A 19,290-nucleotide genomic window follows, 5' to 3' on the forward strand; every position below is an offset into this window, starting at 1 on the left:
CAAACAGCACAGTATTTTTCTTTGGTACAGCATTTGTGCAGTCTTCTTGGTGTCTGGGTTGTCTTCTGTAATGCTTCTATGTTGCAGGCTGGACAGGGCAGTCGCATTACACACTTACTATGTTTTTTTTTTTTTTTTTTTTTTAATGGGGATAGTACATGAACACGGACTAAAGGAAGTATTAACAGAAAAAGCAAACCAACAACAACAAAAAAAGAATAATCGACACTGACAGATTATAGGTCCTGATTGGTTTTGGTTATCTTGGATTACTTGCTCAGGCCTTGTTGCAGTGGCCACTTTCAAGTATGTCCACTTTCATTGCACCGTATGTATATGATGGCACATCAGTTGTGGGCTAAGACCAGGTATGCTTGTATTGCATACTTATCTCAGTTCCAAAGTGAGTACAATTTTAAACCTTTGGGCTTGTCTGTTTTTTTTTTTTTGTTTTTTTTTTTTAAATTTAAGACGCAGGCTCAGGTGTGAGTGTCAGACATGTATCTCTTTTGTGCATGCATGATCACGGTCTCGTCATGCAGACTTGTGCAAGAAAACTGGAGGAGTGCCTCAGGCTGTGCCTTTTTGCCGCACCTCTGACGTACAAGGCAGCCAGTTGTCATGTGTGAATGACACTACTACCACTGTCTACAACACAGCACTGTGAAATTGCAACCAATGGACCTGGAGAATTTGGGGGGGGTGCTATTTTGAACATTGGCACTTGGACGTTAAGTAGGAACTGGCAGTATGTCTGTGTTCCTTAACATTTGCACCTATCCATTTTTATGTGGTGCAGAAATATGCAAACAGCAACATAACTGACTAACTATAAAGAACTCTCAGGCTTGAATTGATTTGGCCAATCAGAAAATAAATCATCCAAAGACTAGTGAAGGTGTTGGGCTTAGGCCTGGGCCATATTATACCGTTCACGGTAATACCGGTATAATGTTAGGCAACGATAGGAAAATGAAATATCGCGATAGAATATGAGTAAAACGCGCATGCGCAGTGCCTTTGTTTTCATACGCACATGGCCGATTGTTGAGTCAAACAGATGAACCAGAATTGGTTTGTAAAAATGGTGCAACTCCAGTGATGTGGAACTGGTTTGGTGTTTGTCCGTCAGATACACGACAAAGCAAATTTTTTTTGCAGAACATGCAAGTGGCCGTCGTTATTGTCGTATTTGTCGGACTAAGATGCTCTTAAATCTGGGAGTAATCTGGGTCCTAAACTCCGTCCATTTCAGGTCAAACGAACACTGCAGCATCACTGAGAGTTAAAAACTGTCTAAATTCTTTCATCTTTAATAAAACGATCAGCATTGCTGCTTTACCAGGTGTAACTATGAAGTTTAACTTCCAGGCATCCATCAAAACAAAATTTATTACATTTAACGGAGTTAGAAGTTAGCAGGAAGCTAGCGGAAGTTAGCTCGCTAGTTTCGCTAGTTACCTAAGCATGATATTGCATGTTCTGACTGAGAGATTTCTGAAAAAATTCAAACGTACAGCTCTGCTATCACTTCCAACATAAATGAAGACAGGAAACTAAACAGTAGTGACGTTTGTAGGGTTACTGAAGTTGGGCTAGCTGGTATGGAATGATGTGCTACGTGATCGCTAGCGACACAGCTATGTTAGCATAACATAAACAGTGAAGCTGGAGGACGAACACTAACACTTTTCCACTTATAAAAGTTAACGTTAAGGTTCCTGATAGTTAGAGACAAATGCAATCGCATGGCAGGATGCTGTAAACGGACCAAACTTCAGTCAGGAGAACAACTGAGATAATCCATCCACAATACAAGGTTAGTCATTAATATACTGCGACAACATGGGAATAGAGCAGCTGCCAGAGAATTCAACATTAATGAATCAATGGTACAGAAGTGGAGGAAGCAAGAAGAATGAGTTTAATAAAGTTTGATTTATCTGACTGCTTTGTTTCGCTTAATGTGCCTTATAATCCCGTGCACCTTATGGTCCGAAAAATACGTACTGCACACTGCAGTTTAATGTTGCAAAGCACCTCTTTTTAACTTCAGTGGATATTATACATGGTTATGCTCAGGATATGTCAGCCCATTTCTACTGGAAATGCCTTTTGGTTAAACTTTCAGCAAGGAATTTGCATTTGCACTGTTAAATTTTTATAAAGCTTTAATGTACATAAAAACCAGCTTCTTGTTTAAGTGAAAATAAATGGAAGGTTGTCTTTTTGCGCTAGTAAAGTTGTGGAGTTGTATTTTGTCTCGCATCAATTATATCGTCAGTTATATCGTTATCGCAAATTTTCAAATATATATCATGATAAATATTTTTGGCCATATCGCCCTGCTCTAGTTGGGCTTACACCTGAAATAATATGGATTTAATTCTCTGCACCGCCTGTTGGACATCTGGCTTCCATGTGTTCCACTCTCTGTCCAATCTTCTTTACTGGCACAGCTTTATTTTTAGCTGCTAGCTGGGAATAATTTCCTCTAAAGCATGTAACCTGTCAACACTGGTTTCCCGGTTTTTACCTTTCGCACTTAGCTTAATAAATGCTGGCTAAGTAATCAACTCTAGATCTTTTCCAAAGATTTTTTATTTAGCCTTCCACCAAGAGAGGTAGTTCTAGGTTGTTGTAGGGTAGCAATGTCCATAATATAACAACAAGTCAGCTAAAAGGCAGAATAACCTTTATTTTTTGATTAGTCTTATTTTCTTTGTTACAAACATTCTCTGCAGAAACCAGATATGCATATAGGTAGTAGGTTTATCTTCAGTAGCTTGTCTTATGCAGTTTTTGCCTTTTTCCATATCAAACCTAAAGCATTTCTTTATGCTGCTGTTGTGCTGAAGTTGCTGTGTCAGTCTTTGCAAGCAAAGCTAGTATGTGTAAACAAGTTAGACAGGTGAAATTCAACACACTATGTGGGTCAAAGGAGTTTCAGTGGAATCCTCTCTGTGTGCCAAATCTGCTGTGTCTCTGTCTCTGCAAACAGTGTCGTTTCTTCTTCTGCACACACGCAAACAATTGTCTTTTCCTGTTTCCTCTTTGCTGCTGGAGTTAGGCGAGAAAGCACAGTGTCTGTAGCCAGTTTGTTTGTACTTTGTTTTACGTCAGATTGTTGGGAAGGCTGAGAATTGATGGATTTTGATGTGTATGATATTGGGCTGGACTTAAGTATCTTCTAAAAGATTTGCAGGCCTACTCAAAAGTTATAGATTATGTGCAGGTTGCATTGGCTCTGAACCAACATTTTGTTAAAGAATGTGCAGTAAAGTCAATAATTGGATTAATTTGTATGATTGTTGCATTATGTTAGTCAGGACTTTCATACGACAGCTGCTTCTAAGTAGGTGAGAAAGCCTTTTAATCGTATTAAAAGATGATAATTACATGTGTGTGCAGGCACTCGAGGCTTGGCTTCAACATCAAGTGATTTTACACAGCTTCGCATGAAATTAGTAAGGTCTGTCCAAAAGCTTGAAGAATGGGACGGCCATTAATTACCCAGCTCATTTTACAACACCAAATGTCTGTAGGGCTTGTACAGTGGCTGTCCAGGTGTGAATTCATGGGAAAGAAATTATCAGAGCTCTAAGTCCCCTATAAATTCTTAACCTCACACTCATCACACTCCTATGCAGCAGACGAGATGCATACAGCTGTAAGAGTGAAATAGACTCTTCTTGTAATTGCGAGATGGCCAGTAAGAAACATGAACAATTTATCAGAGATTTGTTGATCAGACAGAAAATAAACTGCAAAAAAATGAGAGCTCTTAAATCTGGCTGATTTCTCTCTCGACCAGAGGTAGCTGTAATTGATAACATCATTTATTGTATTGGATGTTCCTTATATAAGTGAACTATTCCTTTATCTGGTGTAACAAATAGCTTCTCACCTTGCCTTAGAAACACAGCTGCTCTGCGTGGAAAGAAATTAAAAATTATTGCTTTACGTCTTATATAATAGCATGCCATGTTCATGATAGTTATTCAGGTTGTTCATTTGTCCCAGTAAGAGTAGCTCAAACTAAGTCTGGTACTAAAGCCCACGCTCATATTGTGGGCTCTCTGTGGGTCGATCCGTTCTGACCTTTTGTGGGTGGTGGTAGAGGCTTTGACTGCAGCAATGTTATGTTGTACAGCTACAAATGAGAATAGATCTCCTGTATTTTTAGATGCTGCATTTATTAATAATGATGTAATTTCTGCTAAGTTTTCATACTTAAGTTGCAGGAGGCTGACAAGTAACAGAAATTGGATGTGCACTAGATGTGACTTGGTGAAGAAAAATGTGTCTGGTTTGAGTTGTACAAGTTAAGGAGACTGGCGGAAAACAGAAGCAGCAGGATGCCTTTATTTTTTGTTTCACATGTTGCACAGTGTGGTCGGTAACAAACCACCAAACTGCGCTTGTGCAAACAGCTCTTTTTTTGGTCGTGCTCTTTTATACAGGGTCTGTTATGTGTAACTGTTCTTCAGGCCCTCATTTGAGTTTAAATATAGTAAAACCATTCATATGTAGGCCTGCCTTAAAGATTAACCTGGGTTGTCCTTGATTCCTGAGTTTTAAGTTTCCAGAAGAAGGGAGGTCATTTTCCTGTAGGCCTACATACAACTGGACTTCCTTTTGCAACCAGTTCAGTCATGCGTTGCTGGCCATTAGACAAAAATTCAAGCTTAAGGCACTTTTGTCTTGGCTTAACTTTTCAGACACCGAAGGCCATCTTGTACACACATGTCTCAAAAACAGTAGTCAGTAGGTTCTTTGTTTTCAGAAAAAAAGTTGCTTAAGGGCCACAAAAATACACTAAGTTAGCAACAATAACATGAGCTGAAATGAGATGATTAGTATAGTGAGTGACATTAACAGTTACTACACATTTCCACATTAAAAATAAAGAAGAAAAGCAGACATATCAGGAAGCTAAAATTAAAAGCTGAATACCTACCTAGACAATATCAAAGTAGTTTAATGCTTTGCTACTTTGAAACTTGGGTAAATATACAAAAGAATAATTCATAGTTTAGATTGAAGCCAGCAGAGAAAAAGGCAGATTATGTAAACATTTTGTCGAGACACTCATATATTTCCACTTCATAACTCTCATGGAAATCAGTTAATCCAGTTAATCAGTAATTAATAAGTTTTGCAAGTTTTGGAGTTGTGCAAGTCTAGATTGTAAAGAAATGTTTTCAGACTTAGAAATTAGGAAAATGTTTGACTTCATGCTAAAAACCTTTATAAGCAATCACAAAAAGAGTACTAGAGGTAGTAGCAATAAAATTCTCTTTATTTCTGGGAGACATTCATGGTGTTGCACATGTAGTTTAAAAAAAATACAAAAAAGATATTGCCAAGACTTGTGAAAAGGGCTTGTGAGTCTCTCTCATCAGTAGAAAGGCGGCTAAACTTTGTGCTTTGAATGTACTAGCATATTGACTGGTAACCTGTACCAAGGAAACCCTTCCTATCGCATGCTGGTTGAGGTTTCAGTTGCCTGAAGCTTGAATCGAAAGTTGCTAGATTTTTTTAACTGAGTTTAAAAGTAATGGATGTTTTTGTAGTTGTATTAAATTGCAGTATACTGAGGGCAAAATAATTCCTTGTGCCTCAAGTATGTTATTTGAAGTACTGGCTCTGAAAATTGTCTGCTCTGCCTTTGTTCTTTGTAGCTCCAAGACAGTTGAGGTGTGGAAGTGAAGTAGCAGGTTTTTGTTATTGAATAGTCCTCACATTCAGTGCCTGAGTGAAGAAGGCTTTGAATTCATCTAAGTGGTGAACTCCCCCTCTAGAGAGTTCTGTGCCTGTACCTGTTGCAATTCTTCCAGTTGTTCAGGTTAAGCAATTGATTTATAATTTCCTGCAGTTTTTCTTGTTCCAAGATACCCTGCTGGCTGTGCACTGTAGAACAGAAGTAACAGAGCAGAACTTATTCTGGTTACTTTGTACTAAAAAAAGGCAGTTGTTGTAATCAAATGCAAACATTAACCTTACCTAAATACTGTGATATTTTCCTGTCAGTTTTTTTTTTAAAATTACTGACAAGCACAGTAGAACGGCTTGTCTGGATCACAGAAATCACTGTTTACTCAAACAAATGTGTTGAAAGCCTGAGACAGGGCAAGTCTAGCACCAAGAGAAAGCAGGAGCAGACTAAACTGTCAACCTCAGCTGTCAATTAGCAGCAAAAAGCTTTTTTAAGCCTTCAGGTCTTGTTGACAGTGTCCTAATCTCCAAAATGCCAACCATGACACTTAACAGAGGGCCTGAATTTAGTGATTGAGACTATAATGACTTATTGGTTAGGGGAGTGGGGGGATAGGGATGTTGTACTCTGCTCTTCCACACTAGCTTAAGCATTCAGCTGTATTGCTTTGTCAAAACAGACAGTTTATTGAAGAACTTGGTAAAGATAAAGCTGAATTCCCTGTATATTTTTGGCATACTGGTGTTGCACTTGGCTTTAACAGTGGTATGCCTTAAGGAGCCACATTATCATGAACTTATTTAACAAAAGAGGTCAACTGCTTTGGATTCATTTCCTGTTGACTACATCTGGTTCAGTTTAAATGATGTCTTGGGATAAGCATCCGTGTGACGATTAGAAATAAAGAAAATAATTTGAGAGTGATGGCTTACATGTCATCTTGTAAACATCAGTGACCAAATTCTGTAGAGGGTATATTTGGCTTTTCTTTACTCCCACTTGATGTTGATGATGGTGTTCACCATGTTTAATAAGGAGTAAATCTCTACCCACAGCCTTGTCTTTTATAGCACAACATCTTTTTAATCATAAATCCTGCAGCTTTTAATTCACCTCTGTTGATATTAGTTAGTAACCTGGGTGCTTTTTTTCCCTTTGATTTTGCTCACAACCTTATCTATGGCAGCAATCAGTGATTAAGTGTGAGGGACGTGCTGCTTGATTGCTTGGTTGAGCAGATTTGCTAAGTCAGAGCAGAGATCATTTCTCTGTCTTGTCTTGAAACCTGAAATATCAAGGTAGCTAAATGTCTTGCCCCTCATCTATCATCTTTGGAGCTGTTAGCTGCTGAGATAACCACCATTTCAGCAAGGGTGTAAACAGAATATTAGAATTCCCAGGATCTAGATAAATGCTGCATAGTAATTTTTTAATTTGTATTCAAGGTGGAAATGGATTGGAAATATTAGGAAACAGAGCAATGACATGCAGCAAAGGACCAGCCAGTTGGGCGTTGAACTGGTAAACACACGACTGCGCATATGTGATACAGTATGCACATTTAACAAAATGTTTTTTTAAGGGTCAAAACAAGTTTGTGCTTGTCTATCTGTAATGTTCTTGCTTATCTAATGAAGTCCATTGCTCCCACACAGTATCGGGGAGCACTTGTTTTCACATGTTTTTCCTTATTTGTCTGCATTTTTGTTTTTGCTGTGTTTCTAGACACGGAGAGCATTTCTCTTATTGCTTGTGTGCTTTTCCTCTCGTGTGTGTGTTTTGTTCTTTGCCCACCATTAACTTCTGCATACCAGTAACTTTTAATTTGGTTTCTGACTATGTTGTTTGGACCAGTCCTTTCCCCTCCCTACTTCTTATTCCTGTGCACCTCCTCATCACCACTCCCTCCATACATGTACCAGCAGCACTGGAGGGAGTGCTATAAAATAAAGACCAAGGCATGCAGAAACACAGGCAACAGCTGTAGCTCTGATACTGATGTCTCTTCTGCATTTGTCTCTTTGTATTATTGCTTATGTATTTCTTTTTAAGTTTTTGTGTACTTTTCTTGTCTGTTTGCTTGTTTTTGAGGTGTTTGATGTAAATCTCCTTGCACAACTTTCTTTTTTATTTTGTACACTAGTGCTAAAATATCTCAATCTCTCTCATCCCTTCTCTGTCTCTAATGAATGTGTGAAAATACTATGTAGTAAGCATGAGACCCTCTCTACCCTCAGACCCCACCTTCCCTCAGGAAATGTTTACACACACTTGCTCCACTGCGACTCTGCACAATAACTCTTTTCCAAGGACACGGTGTTCATTGGAGCGCACATAATGTACTGTAGAAATTTACAAGACTGCTTTCTTACACAGTGGTGGAAGTGACATCCAGGAGGACTTAACAAATTCAGATCCAGATACTTTCTGTAGGTGAAGCACAAATGTAAACTAGAAAATGCATTTTCTGAAGAAACTGCAGTGTGAATGCTGATAACTGAATGTTTTGAGCTGAAATGAAATAACTGCTAAATTTAAGTTAAAAATGTTGAATGAGATGAAAAATAGAGTCGTCGAATATCCAGATACAGCTTTACAGAAGTATCAAAATTTAGATGGAGTACTATTATGACTGAAGTGAAGACAGGACTGTAATGAAAGGGCATCCTCATCCAGTCATGGGCTCTAGTCAGTTTTTAACAGCAGTCTAGTGGAGAGTGTGGTTGGTGGCTATATTTTACAGCAGTAATTAGAATTAATTCTTTTTTGAGGGCACGTGACTTCAGCAGGACTGAAGCTCCCACCCCCATCTTAAAGGCCGACATTTAAGACGGCCAACTTGTCAACAAACTTGCACTTCTGAAGCCAGATGAGGGCTCTTTTCCTTGCTGCTTCAACAGTGATTCATATTTGTTGGACCCCTGAGAGCAGAGAAGGGGCTATTGTCTGTTGGGGCTGCAGTTCTTCATGAGCTGTCCAGGCTGGAACCAAAGCTAATGAAGGTTCCCACATAACTCCAGAGTTAACAGCTATTGTAAATCGGAGTAAAATAACGTTTATTGTAACCAGCTAGTGTGGTTGGTGCCAACCAGTGGGGATAACTTAATAAGCTTCAATTGTTTAGTCGGCGAATCATGTGCATCCATAGCTACATTGACTTGTGATAATGCTGGTGAACACTGGCAGTTCAGCTTTTTGTTGTTTACTTCTTTTTTTTTTGTTGTTTTCTTTTAACGTGACTGAAGAGACTACACAGTCAAAGAAATTGCTAGTTTTTGACCTTTATGGTTAACCGTTCAACCGTTTGGCAGTGGCCGATGATTATAAAACAAAATAATGTTAACAAAATTGTGACGTGATTTATGCTTTTTTTGTTTTTGTATTTTTTATTGTCTGACACAGAGTACTTGAGCAGATTTGTGCTTTTGTGGACCAAGAATCATTTAACTACTTACACTACTTTCATTGCATCTTTGACGCAGATTATTTATAATTACGCCATTTGATTTACTTAGGAATTACTAAAAATAATAACGCACTGACAAATCAACTTCTGTCATTTGGATTGGATTGTATGTCTGCTTTTGCATTCATGTTGCAGGTGCTAAAAGTATATAGAATGGATGCTGAAATACTGCTGAAAAGACAATTCATATACCCAGTGAAATATTATTATAATGAGATGTGTAATATAATATCTAAAAACAAATTTTAAAATACTAAGTAGTCTGAAAATTATAATAGCTCTTGGATGACAAACAAACTGATTAATGTGTCCTATTGGAAATGCTGTGCAAGTAATTCTGCATTAAAATTACACAAATCTCACGTCACCTGTCACTGGCCTTTCACAGTTCCCAGTAGTTCAATTCCTTGGAATTGTTAGTCTGCTTGCTTATCAATCCTGTTTATCGGTTCCACTTACATGACAATCAGCTGATTTCTGTATGTGTTGGAGAAGGTAAATAGTGGCACAGCCCACATCGTCGATATGGACATTAGTTTTATTTCTTTTACACAAAAGGGCACAGTGATAAAGTGCAAACTATATTGAGGACAGAAACAACCAGTTTATACTTACACCTACATAGACAGCATGTTAACACTAAGCTAGCCAAGAACCCAGAGTGATGTTAAAGCTGAATGAATGCCAACCCCAGCGCAGCATCCAGACTCTGATCTTTAACAGGTAACAAAGAGAGTGATGAGCAGTTCGTTTCTACCTCTTCATGTTTCTAAAGTCAAATCACTGTGGCGATGGCTGAAGTCTCTTTGTGCTGGATTTCATCTTTGCTTTGTGTTTTTGGCTTTGTGTTTTAGCTAAATATGAAGAGAAAGATCATGTGTGAGGCTAGGGATTTGTGTTGGTGTGTGGGACTGTAGCTAATAGGTTTCTATTGTTAAATACTCCTGGTGCTTGAAGCCTTTCCATCAGGTGTGATTAATACATTTGAGAGGGTGTAAGTTAAAGTGATGGGGGACATTGTGTGAGATGAAGGAGATTAGAAATGGAGCCAACAGTGAAGTGGACAAGTTCTCACCTTGGCAAGACAAATCAAAATGCTGACGGCAGCAAAAGTCAATAACACACACAGAGACAGACAGAACAGCCAGTGTGTTACAGCTTTGCTTTCTGCAGGGTAGATACACTGGTTGGAAATAGAATGGATGTCATTGTTTTTCTGCCAATGTAATTTACTGTTGTGATCTTTCAAACCTCCTTCTATACACTCTGTTTTTCATCTCACGTTCTATTAGTAATTTTCTGTATTCTTCTGTCTTCCTTTTTTTTTGTTTGCATAAGTGCTTCACTTCATTTCTCTGCTGAGTCTCTCAGGCGGAACAGCGGGTTTGAATGCTGCCCAGTCATCTGACTGGAGTTAGCCCCCACAACCGTCTGGGATGGCAATGGTGGCTGACCCACACGCAGACCAAGAACAATACCTCCTTTTTGCTGACTTAAGTAGGGGAGTACTTAAAGGGGTTGCAATCTCTGATTCTCTCTGTCAAGAGAGTGCTCCCTAAGGCAGAAACACTAACAGCTCACATGAAAAAAGAATATTTTCTAAGTCTCCGTGTCTTAGACTTTATTATGTTCATTTTTTTGAGTCATGGAAAGTCCTGAGTTGTTCTGATGGATCAAAGCAGATTCAGCCATTTGTTAGTGCTTTGCACTTACTGACCAGTAGTTACAGCTTGCTAATACTGGGTTAATTCTTGTGGCATAGATCAAAAGGAGGCTAAAAACATTCCACAAAGATTTTGTTCCAGATTGACATGAAAGCATTACACTTGCTGCAAATTTGTCATCTGCACATCCATGATGTGAATCTCCCATTCAACCACATTTCAAAGGTGCTCTATTGGACTGAGAAATGGGGTCTGCAGAGGTCATTTGAGCACAACATTGCCATTTTCAAGACAAGAGTTTGAGATGGTTTGAACTTTGTAACATGGTGCATTATCCTGGTGAAAGCAAATATTAGAAGATGGGTACACTATGATTAGAAATGAATGACATGGTCAGCAACAAAACTCAGACTGTTGAATTTAAACAATGTTCCTTTGCTACTGCCACCAGCAGCAGCCTGAATTGTTAATTAATACAAAGCAGAATCTTAACTAGGTCGCCAGTGAGGTCTTCTGCAGCTGTAGCGCAGTTTTGCTTTGATATGTTGTGCATTCAGAGATACTTTTCTGCATACTGTGCTTGAAACAAGTTGTTATTTGAGTCACTGTGACATTCCTCTCAACTCAACAAAGCAGTCTGGCCAATCTCCTATGACATCAAAATGGCATTTTTGCCCAGAAAGCTGTGTGCATGAAATTCAATGTTGGACTTTTTTTAAGCCTTCTAATATAAATGCTGACACTATGTCTGGAGAATCTTTTTTTTTTTTTTTGCCCCACAAACATGAGCCACATTCAGTGCAGTGAGTTTTTGATTCATTTCATTTTCAAGAACTATGTATGAAGAAACATACCAATAAAAGCGACCCTAACCTTTTTGACTGTATTCTGTTTTGCAGCTCAGAATGTGACGGTGGAGGAGATCCTCTCATCCTATAAACAAGCCTGTCAAAAACTCAACTGTAAACCTATACCCAAAGTGCTGAAACAGATACAGGTAAGGCTCAACATAATACAAACACACAGTTGACACACAACTGACAGATTAAGTCAGTGATGTTGCCAGCCCACTAGTGATAAAGTCTTTTTTTTGTTTGTTTGTTTGTTTGTTTGTTTGTTTTGTTTTAAAGACTGTATTGCACAAGCTTTGGATTTTTGTCTGTTGTTGGGGAAAAAAGTTATTTTTTAGTGACAAAGTTATAAAAATAATGCCACAGGAAGGGTGATAAATTACAAAGCCCTGTCCACCTTGAGACTTTTAGGGCTTAGAGGTTGAAACCACCATTTGAACATCCCCATTTCAGTCTCAGTCGATTTCAGTAGATCGACTGAGAGTGGTGTAACTGACTGAGCCTATGCCCATAGGGATAACGGCAATGTGACTAACCTGTGTGTGACGCAGGTCCTTTGTTTACTATGGTGTCTCTACATACAGATATAGTTGCAGTGTATCAGCTAACCAGATGCGGTCTACTGTCTGTGCAACATTAGGAACTTTCAAGCTCTCGGCTTATTTAGCTGTGTATCTATGCATTTTTCATAGAGGTGGTTTTAATACTTAATGTTACTAGCTAACAATCCAGTTTAGTATGAAGAAACAAGAGCAATATTTTTAACTGAAAAGTTAAATACAAACACTGTGGGTATGAACCAGTGTCTCATTTTAAGCAGCAACAAATTGTCTTGGCTCATTATTTTGATCCATATAGTAGTTGTGTTCTGGGCAAAAAACAGGATGAGCTTCCCACAAATGTTAATTTACCTAGAGGAGGAAAAACAGTTAATAATTCTTCTGGTTTTCAACTGCACATAATAACATAATGAATGTTTTATTTTGTTATATTCATTTATTTATTTATTGTTAATAACAACCATATTTGCCTCCTGTGGACCTTGGTCCTAAATGTCTTGGCACGCAACAAAACCATTGCAACCACAGAACTGCTGCTTTTTCTGTGGTCCTTTTTAAGCTCAGTTTAATGGGGCCAATCCTCCTTCTCACTGTTACTGTAGATATTGCTGCTTTTAGATGGTAATTGCTTTATGAGCAATGGTTCAATGTTAGTGCTAACCATGAAAGGTGTCTGCATAAATATGTGGAGAAAAAAAAGTTGTTGCCACCTAAAAGAAACCCACCCAAAAATACAAAATCCTGTTGGTGTCATGTACAACAAAGCATAGATTCAATCAGAATTGTTGTTTTTATTGTTTGTTTATTTTTAATACTGATAATGTTAATTTTGGGGTGTTTGTATACATTTTTTTCTTACTTCTGTTATCCTTGTTTTTCATATCATCTTTAATTCAAGCTGCTCAGGTATTTTGTCTTATTTAAAGCTTAGATGTCGAGAACTTTAGTTTAATGTATGATATTTTTATTCACAGATTTATGAAACTTTTAATCACTATTATTTTTAGCTATCGCCTTGGTATACAATATTAACTTTTTTTAATGCGTTTTGCCTTGTCAAGCTGCAGTGTTGATTTTTCTTTTATTTCATTGTTTATGAAAGAGAACCAAACCATCCAGATATAATGAACAATCCCAGTACTCTTATTTTGAAAGGTCAGTTGCTGCTGACCAGCTCGCACAATCCCAGCTCAGGTTTCCCTTGGAACTAATTCTTTGAGAAACACTGTGAAACCATTAGCCAAATGATTGTTCAATAAGAAGGATACAGGACATGTATACTATACAACAACTGAAACTGTTCAAATTATGGCAGCTCTGGGCTCCACTCAACAACCAAGAGGTGGACAAACATCCAACAGTTAAACATTTGGACGGCACCAAAAATCCTTTTGTGAGGTCAAACAAAATTTTGTTCCAAAAATTACATCCTGAAGGTTTTTGTTTTTGTCATGAAAACACTTCAAAGGCCTGTTAATGTGGTTTGAGGGCATGGTGTGATCCTTCATTGCATGACTTTGGACAAGCGCTGTGATGGTATCCTGTAGATACAGGGTTTTTTTCCGTAAGAGTGGTTGTTACTCCCGTCAGGCACGCGGGTGTTTTTTGGCCTTCTCCTGTGGGTTAGCCTGCTCAGTCATGTGTCTCATAATCCCTCTAATATAAGCAGTTCTTCAGATCCAGTGGGGAAGCCTCGAGGCTGTTAGTTTTTATAGTTTGCCAACCTTGTGCCTTTGTATGTGAGTTAGTACACGCGCCTGCAGAGAAAATCAAAAAGAAAATACATTTTTTACAAACCTCTTTGTTAAGAAGACACGCATAACTTTACGTTGGTAAATCAGTATTAATGATGATTATGCTAGAAACCTGATATTGAAAAATGGACACATATTTGTTATACTTAAGGATCTTTACACTTTAAGTATATATTATTTTGGTGTAATTTAATGACTAATGAGGTGAGGTTGAATTGTCCTGCATCAAGAGAGAAAGCTGTGCATTTAATTGTTTCTATTGTATTACAGGAGGAAAACTTATACTACTGTTCTAAAATGTTTTCTACCAATAAGTGACAGTTCAGTATGTCTCATGCAAATGCGTCAGAAGGGATAATTGTTTGTACAAGTAATGGCCTGTCTCTTATATTGACTTTCTTCTGTTTAGATAAATGCCCCAGTCATCAGTGGAAATGTAATAGTGGGTCTGATAATTGTAATACTTTAGAACTGTGTTTATATTATTAACATGTGAGTACCTGTCTCCTGCTTTTTATTTCTGTAGGAGCATCTCATCACCAAGCCAACCCCCTTATTATCAGGCTAACAGGAGATGGGAGTTGGCAGCAGCAGTGAATTAGCACTTACTTCTGTTTGTTCAGTTACTGTAGAACATAAACTGAAAACCCTTCAGTGGGCCTCTCAACTATTTGCACATTTGTACCTGCTGGTTTGTGAGAGTGATGAAGTTGAAGGAAAGTTGGTCTCAAGATGGAAACACATTTGTGATTCAAGGGGCTCATCACATGTCTGGTCAGCTGAAAGAGGCCAGGCTAACATTACAGTTACTTGTGGAAATGCACGTCAATGTGCTAAGCTGCCTCTGTGAGCTCCACTTAGTCTTTTAGTCTGGGTACATTTCCACTGGCTGACTGGTTGACAGTACGGGGATGTCTCGTCATCAAAGAAGTGCCTCATCTCCCTCCTTCCCTCACTCGTCTTTTGATTGCTCATGTCTGCCCTCCCACTGTACTTCTCCACTGCTGTTAGTCCACTTCTGCCCTTCTCATTTCTGCTTAGTCACCCTTAGCCGCCCATAAACATACCAGATGTTTGGCCAGTAAGAGGAGGGGGTTAGCAAGAGATGATTAGCCGTTTACTGTTTTTCCTCATTCACTCTTAAGGCTTTCTTTATAAGGTTTAAGTGCATGTGGCACTTTTCTGGCTAGTTGTTTGTGTAGTTTTGAGGGGTTTCTTTTTTTTTGGGGGGGGGGTTCACCATTAAGCAGCTATATGCTGAATGCCTGTTACTGCATTAACTCTGACCACAGTGTTAAAACCTGGATACTTGGTAGCCTGTCTGAAATGAGGATCTCACAGTCCACAAGAACTCCAGGAAATTGTCTGCAAAATGTTCTGCACCGCTTGTACATCTGCATGCGCTGTGGAAGCAGCTTTATCTCAAATCAGGGAATAGATCCGGCCACTTTGGTATCACGTCATCTTTCTGTCCATATAACTGTAAACTGGAGTGATATAAACTCTGAAAATATCACATGATGGGGCATATATGGGTAATTTATTTTATAATTTAATAAGTTTATAGACTACTCTCTGTGGATAATTAAAATAGTTGCAAGGTGCAAATAATGGACACCTTGCATAAACTAATAAAATGTTAGTATATCTTTAAATATACATTTAAACTCAGTGAAGAGTAATTGTGTGGAAAGATTAGTCATTAAAATCAATTCTTCACTGTTGGACTACATGCTAAATGTTCAGTTTAATTGTTTGTCCTTACTTTAATTGGCAAAACTTGACTGACACGTATTACTGTTTATTTGATTGTTTTTGTGGAATGATGTTGCCAGTGTGTACTACACAACAAGGACCGTGTAACAGTCATATTTAATAGAAAAAAAGTGGAGGATTTTGTCATACATCACCTCGGTCTTTTGGCTATGAGTACTTGGATGCTATATATCTGTCTTGATATTGGGCAGAAAATCCTTATACTAGATGACTGTGTGAACTACAGAATAGATGACTTGTGGGGACTGTAAAGCAAGAGTAAAAGCATTTAACGAACAAGATGTTAAACTGAAACATGGCGTGATATAGTCTTCCCACGACACAAAGATGCACACCCATGCAACCACTCGCGCAGAGGCACACTCTGCGTCATGCACTATTTTTGGTTCTGGCAATTCTGCCTGAAAGGAATTTGCACTGCTGAAATCACTCTCACTGACAGGTTCTCATGTTAATTGTTAGTGAAAATGTGCTTGCTGTTAAACTGCCAGAAATGTTTGCCTGCCTGTGTTTATGTAGTCAACATCTTATGGGTGCTAAAAGATATTAAAACTAATGATAATGTGACATTTATCAGTACATTTACTTTTATGTCACAGCTCAGTGACTCTCAGCTCTCCAGCATTATTTAATTTCACTGCATTTCCTGCTGCTTGTATTAATAGTGCAGTATTTTGAGCAATTGTCATGTGATATTTGTGTGTGTGTTAGGGAACTCATAAATTATATGTTAGGCAATGAATTCCCAATACAAATAAACCAGTGTGATCACCTTCAGCAATACACAATAGTAATGACAGTGAGACAGGAGGGCCGGGGTTATGAAGTTCATGCTGAATTGGTTGGGCAGTCAACCGGAGAGGGGGGATTTGCCTGTACATAGTGTTGAGGGCAGCACCCTGTATGTTTTTAATGTTTCTGTGGGTGGTTAGGTCTTCTACTGGCGCAAGAGGTAAAAGTTTTCACCTTTAAGTCACTAGCATGTTTGGTTTTAAAAGATCATTTGATGCTGGGGCCCGTTTAACTGTGAATACAAACGTTTCTACCAACTCACACAGACAAACTCATGATCGTCTTGTGCCCTCAAACAGCCCGTTAACTGGCACTGATACAGGAAATATTGCTTGTTTCTACATTTTGTGGGTGTATGTGTCAGTTTCTCAGTGATTTGTAGTTTCCAAATGAATCATTTGGGTTTAGAGTTTAGTTTCACTTTACATGCTTTTAGGTCCTTTACATGCTTTTAGGTTTTTACTTTGGGACTCAGTTCCCATCCATGTTGCAAGACTTTGTATTAACTGTAACACTTTCTGTAAAACATTATCCCATACAGCCGAAGTTGCCATCATTGGGGGTGACTCAGCATTCCCTTTCAGTGCATCCTAAAACAAAACCAGAAGATAAATACTCTAAGGGAGCCTGGAGCTAATGTATGCTGCAGATGCTTTTTTTTTAGCAGCAATTGTTTGTCTTGATTTATGTATTGTCTACCATTTCGTGAACTGCCTGCTGAATCACGTGAAGGCTTGAACATGTGAAAAGAAAAGATTGCTTCAATGGGGAAACCCTTCCTGACACTACTTGTTTTTGTTTCTGTAGGAACTGAAAGACCTGACACAACGAAATGAGTGCTTAGATTTAAAAGGTAAGTACCAGACCAAAAAAACAAAACCCCCACTACAACAGTCACAAACGATACAGTACAATTAACAGTGTAACATGTGGAAAATAGTAATTGCAGTTTTTCTAACTTTAATTTATAAACAGCATCTAATACTGCATGGCTGAATGGTTTATTGACCAAGTGTATGTGGATATGTTTTAGGTGAAAAGCTGGACTACAAGGCATGCGAGTCTCTGGAAGAGATTTTGAAGAGGGTCCAGTTTAAATTGGTGGACCTGGAGCAAACCAACCTGGATGAAGATGTAAGATGCTTTAAATATCTGCTTCTCCCCCTTTTCTCATCTTCTTTCATGTTTGATTCATGCTTTCAGTTACACTCTCATTAACTTTTCCACGATTACAGGACTAGCAGGACATGAAGTATGTGGTCACGAGTTTTCTGATTACCCCAGATGTCTACTTGTGTAAACACCATTAAAATGTTTGGGCTGCAGACATGCACAGATAGACAGTGTTGTAGTGTGGAACACATGGCCACTGACCACTTCCTGTCACACACCCTCCAGAACACACATACTCTGTTGCCAGAGTCATACAGGAAGAAGTTTGCTTTGGACCAGAAAGTTTAATTACTGCTCATTATGTAATTCCTGTCTGTCAAAACTGTGTCAGTACTTTCACTCTTTAACTGCAGAATTAATTTAGCTCCCTGTCACCTGCTGTTAACAGCACGCTTGCAGAGTCTGATAGTTAACTTGAAGTCCTTGAGGTCTTGGAAACCTGATGGTTCTGGGCAGCTTTCACTTTATTTAATCATGGTTAGTTAATAATGCCAAAATATTTTCTTCAGTGACCTTAAAGACAAAGTAAGTCGATGTCTTTAAATATTAAAATATGCATCAGTGTTTTATGTTATTATTTAGAGCAGGGGTCTCAAACCTAAATGAGCTGTGAGCCCCTGCAGGCACTGTCATCTGATTGGAAGGCGACTTCAGTGTTCAAGTAGTACAAACAAACAAACAAACAAGAAAAAAACCTACCAGTATTTCCTAAAATGTAGTGTTTTGTTTTGTTTGTTTGTTTTTATTTCAAATATTGTATATGAAAACCAAACTGCAAATGTGAATGCATTTTTTTCTCACTCTTAACTAACTGAAGCCTTTCATTGAACTACCAAATAAACAAACAATAAACTTTCTTTCTGGCCAGACACGTGGCAGGACTTCTGCTATAATTTTGTGCACAAAATAAAAATGCAGACATAAGTGTACCCATTAGTTTTTGACTTCTAGTGAAAAATGTTTTCTTTATGAAGAACTCTCTCACTGAACTAACACAGCCAATAGCTCAACATATTTGTACTCTCTGCTCATATTACCTTCATATTAAATAATTTTTTGGTTTTAAAGAACTTATTTTAACATTGCACTCAACAACAAACAAATCCTCTCTAAGAAAAAAAAGTAATTTCGAGGACCAAATTGCATTATATTTCTTCAATCAGTATACAATTAACATAATATTAATATAATAATATTAATATTATTGCTAAAGCACTTCTGGATGGATACAAACTGCATTTCGTTGCCTTGTACTTACGACATGTGCAATGACATTAAAGTTGAATTCTAATGCTAATTCTATACAGGGAGTGCAGAATTATTAGGCAAGTTGTATTTTTGAGGAATAATTTTATTATTGAACAACAACCATGTTCTCAATGAACCCAAAAAACTCATTAATATCAAAGCTGAATGTTTTTGGAAGTAGTTTTTAGTTTGTTTTTAGTTTTAGCTATTTTAGGGGGATATCTGTGTGTGCAGGTGACTATTTCTGTGCATAATTATTAGGCAACTTAACAAAAAACAAATATATA

At 38.1% G+C, this 19,290-nt stretch overlaps 1 protein-coding gene across 1 annotated transcript in view; it reads left to right on the plus strand.

The window, feature by feature from the left end:
* ppp1r37 (protein phosphatase 1, regulatory subunit 37) overlaps positions 1-19,290 on the plus strand; it is a 51,687-nt gene that overhangs the window by 9,513 nt on the left and 22,884 nt on the right. The window contains exons 2-4 of the mRNA XM_084949740.1: positions 11,749-11,846; positions 17,390-17,435; positions 17,616-17,716. Of these exons, the coding sequence (XP_084805866.1) occupies positions 11,749-11,846; positions 17,390-17,435; positions 17,616-17,716 (245 nt within the window). The remainder of the gene's footprint in view (positions 1-11,748; positions 11,847-17,389; positions 17,436-17,615; positions 17,717-19,290) is intronic.

The sequence above is a fragment of the Perissodus microlepis genome, chromosome 14 (assembly GCF_051167445.1).
Source record: "Perissodus microlepis isolate ML-2025 ecotype Zambia chromosome 14, ASM5116744v1, whole genome shotgun sequence".
Taxonomy (NCBI): Eukaryota; Metazoa; Chordata; class Actinopteri; order Cichliformes; family Cichlidae; genus Perissodus; species Perissodus microlepis.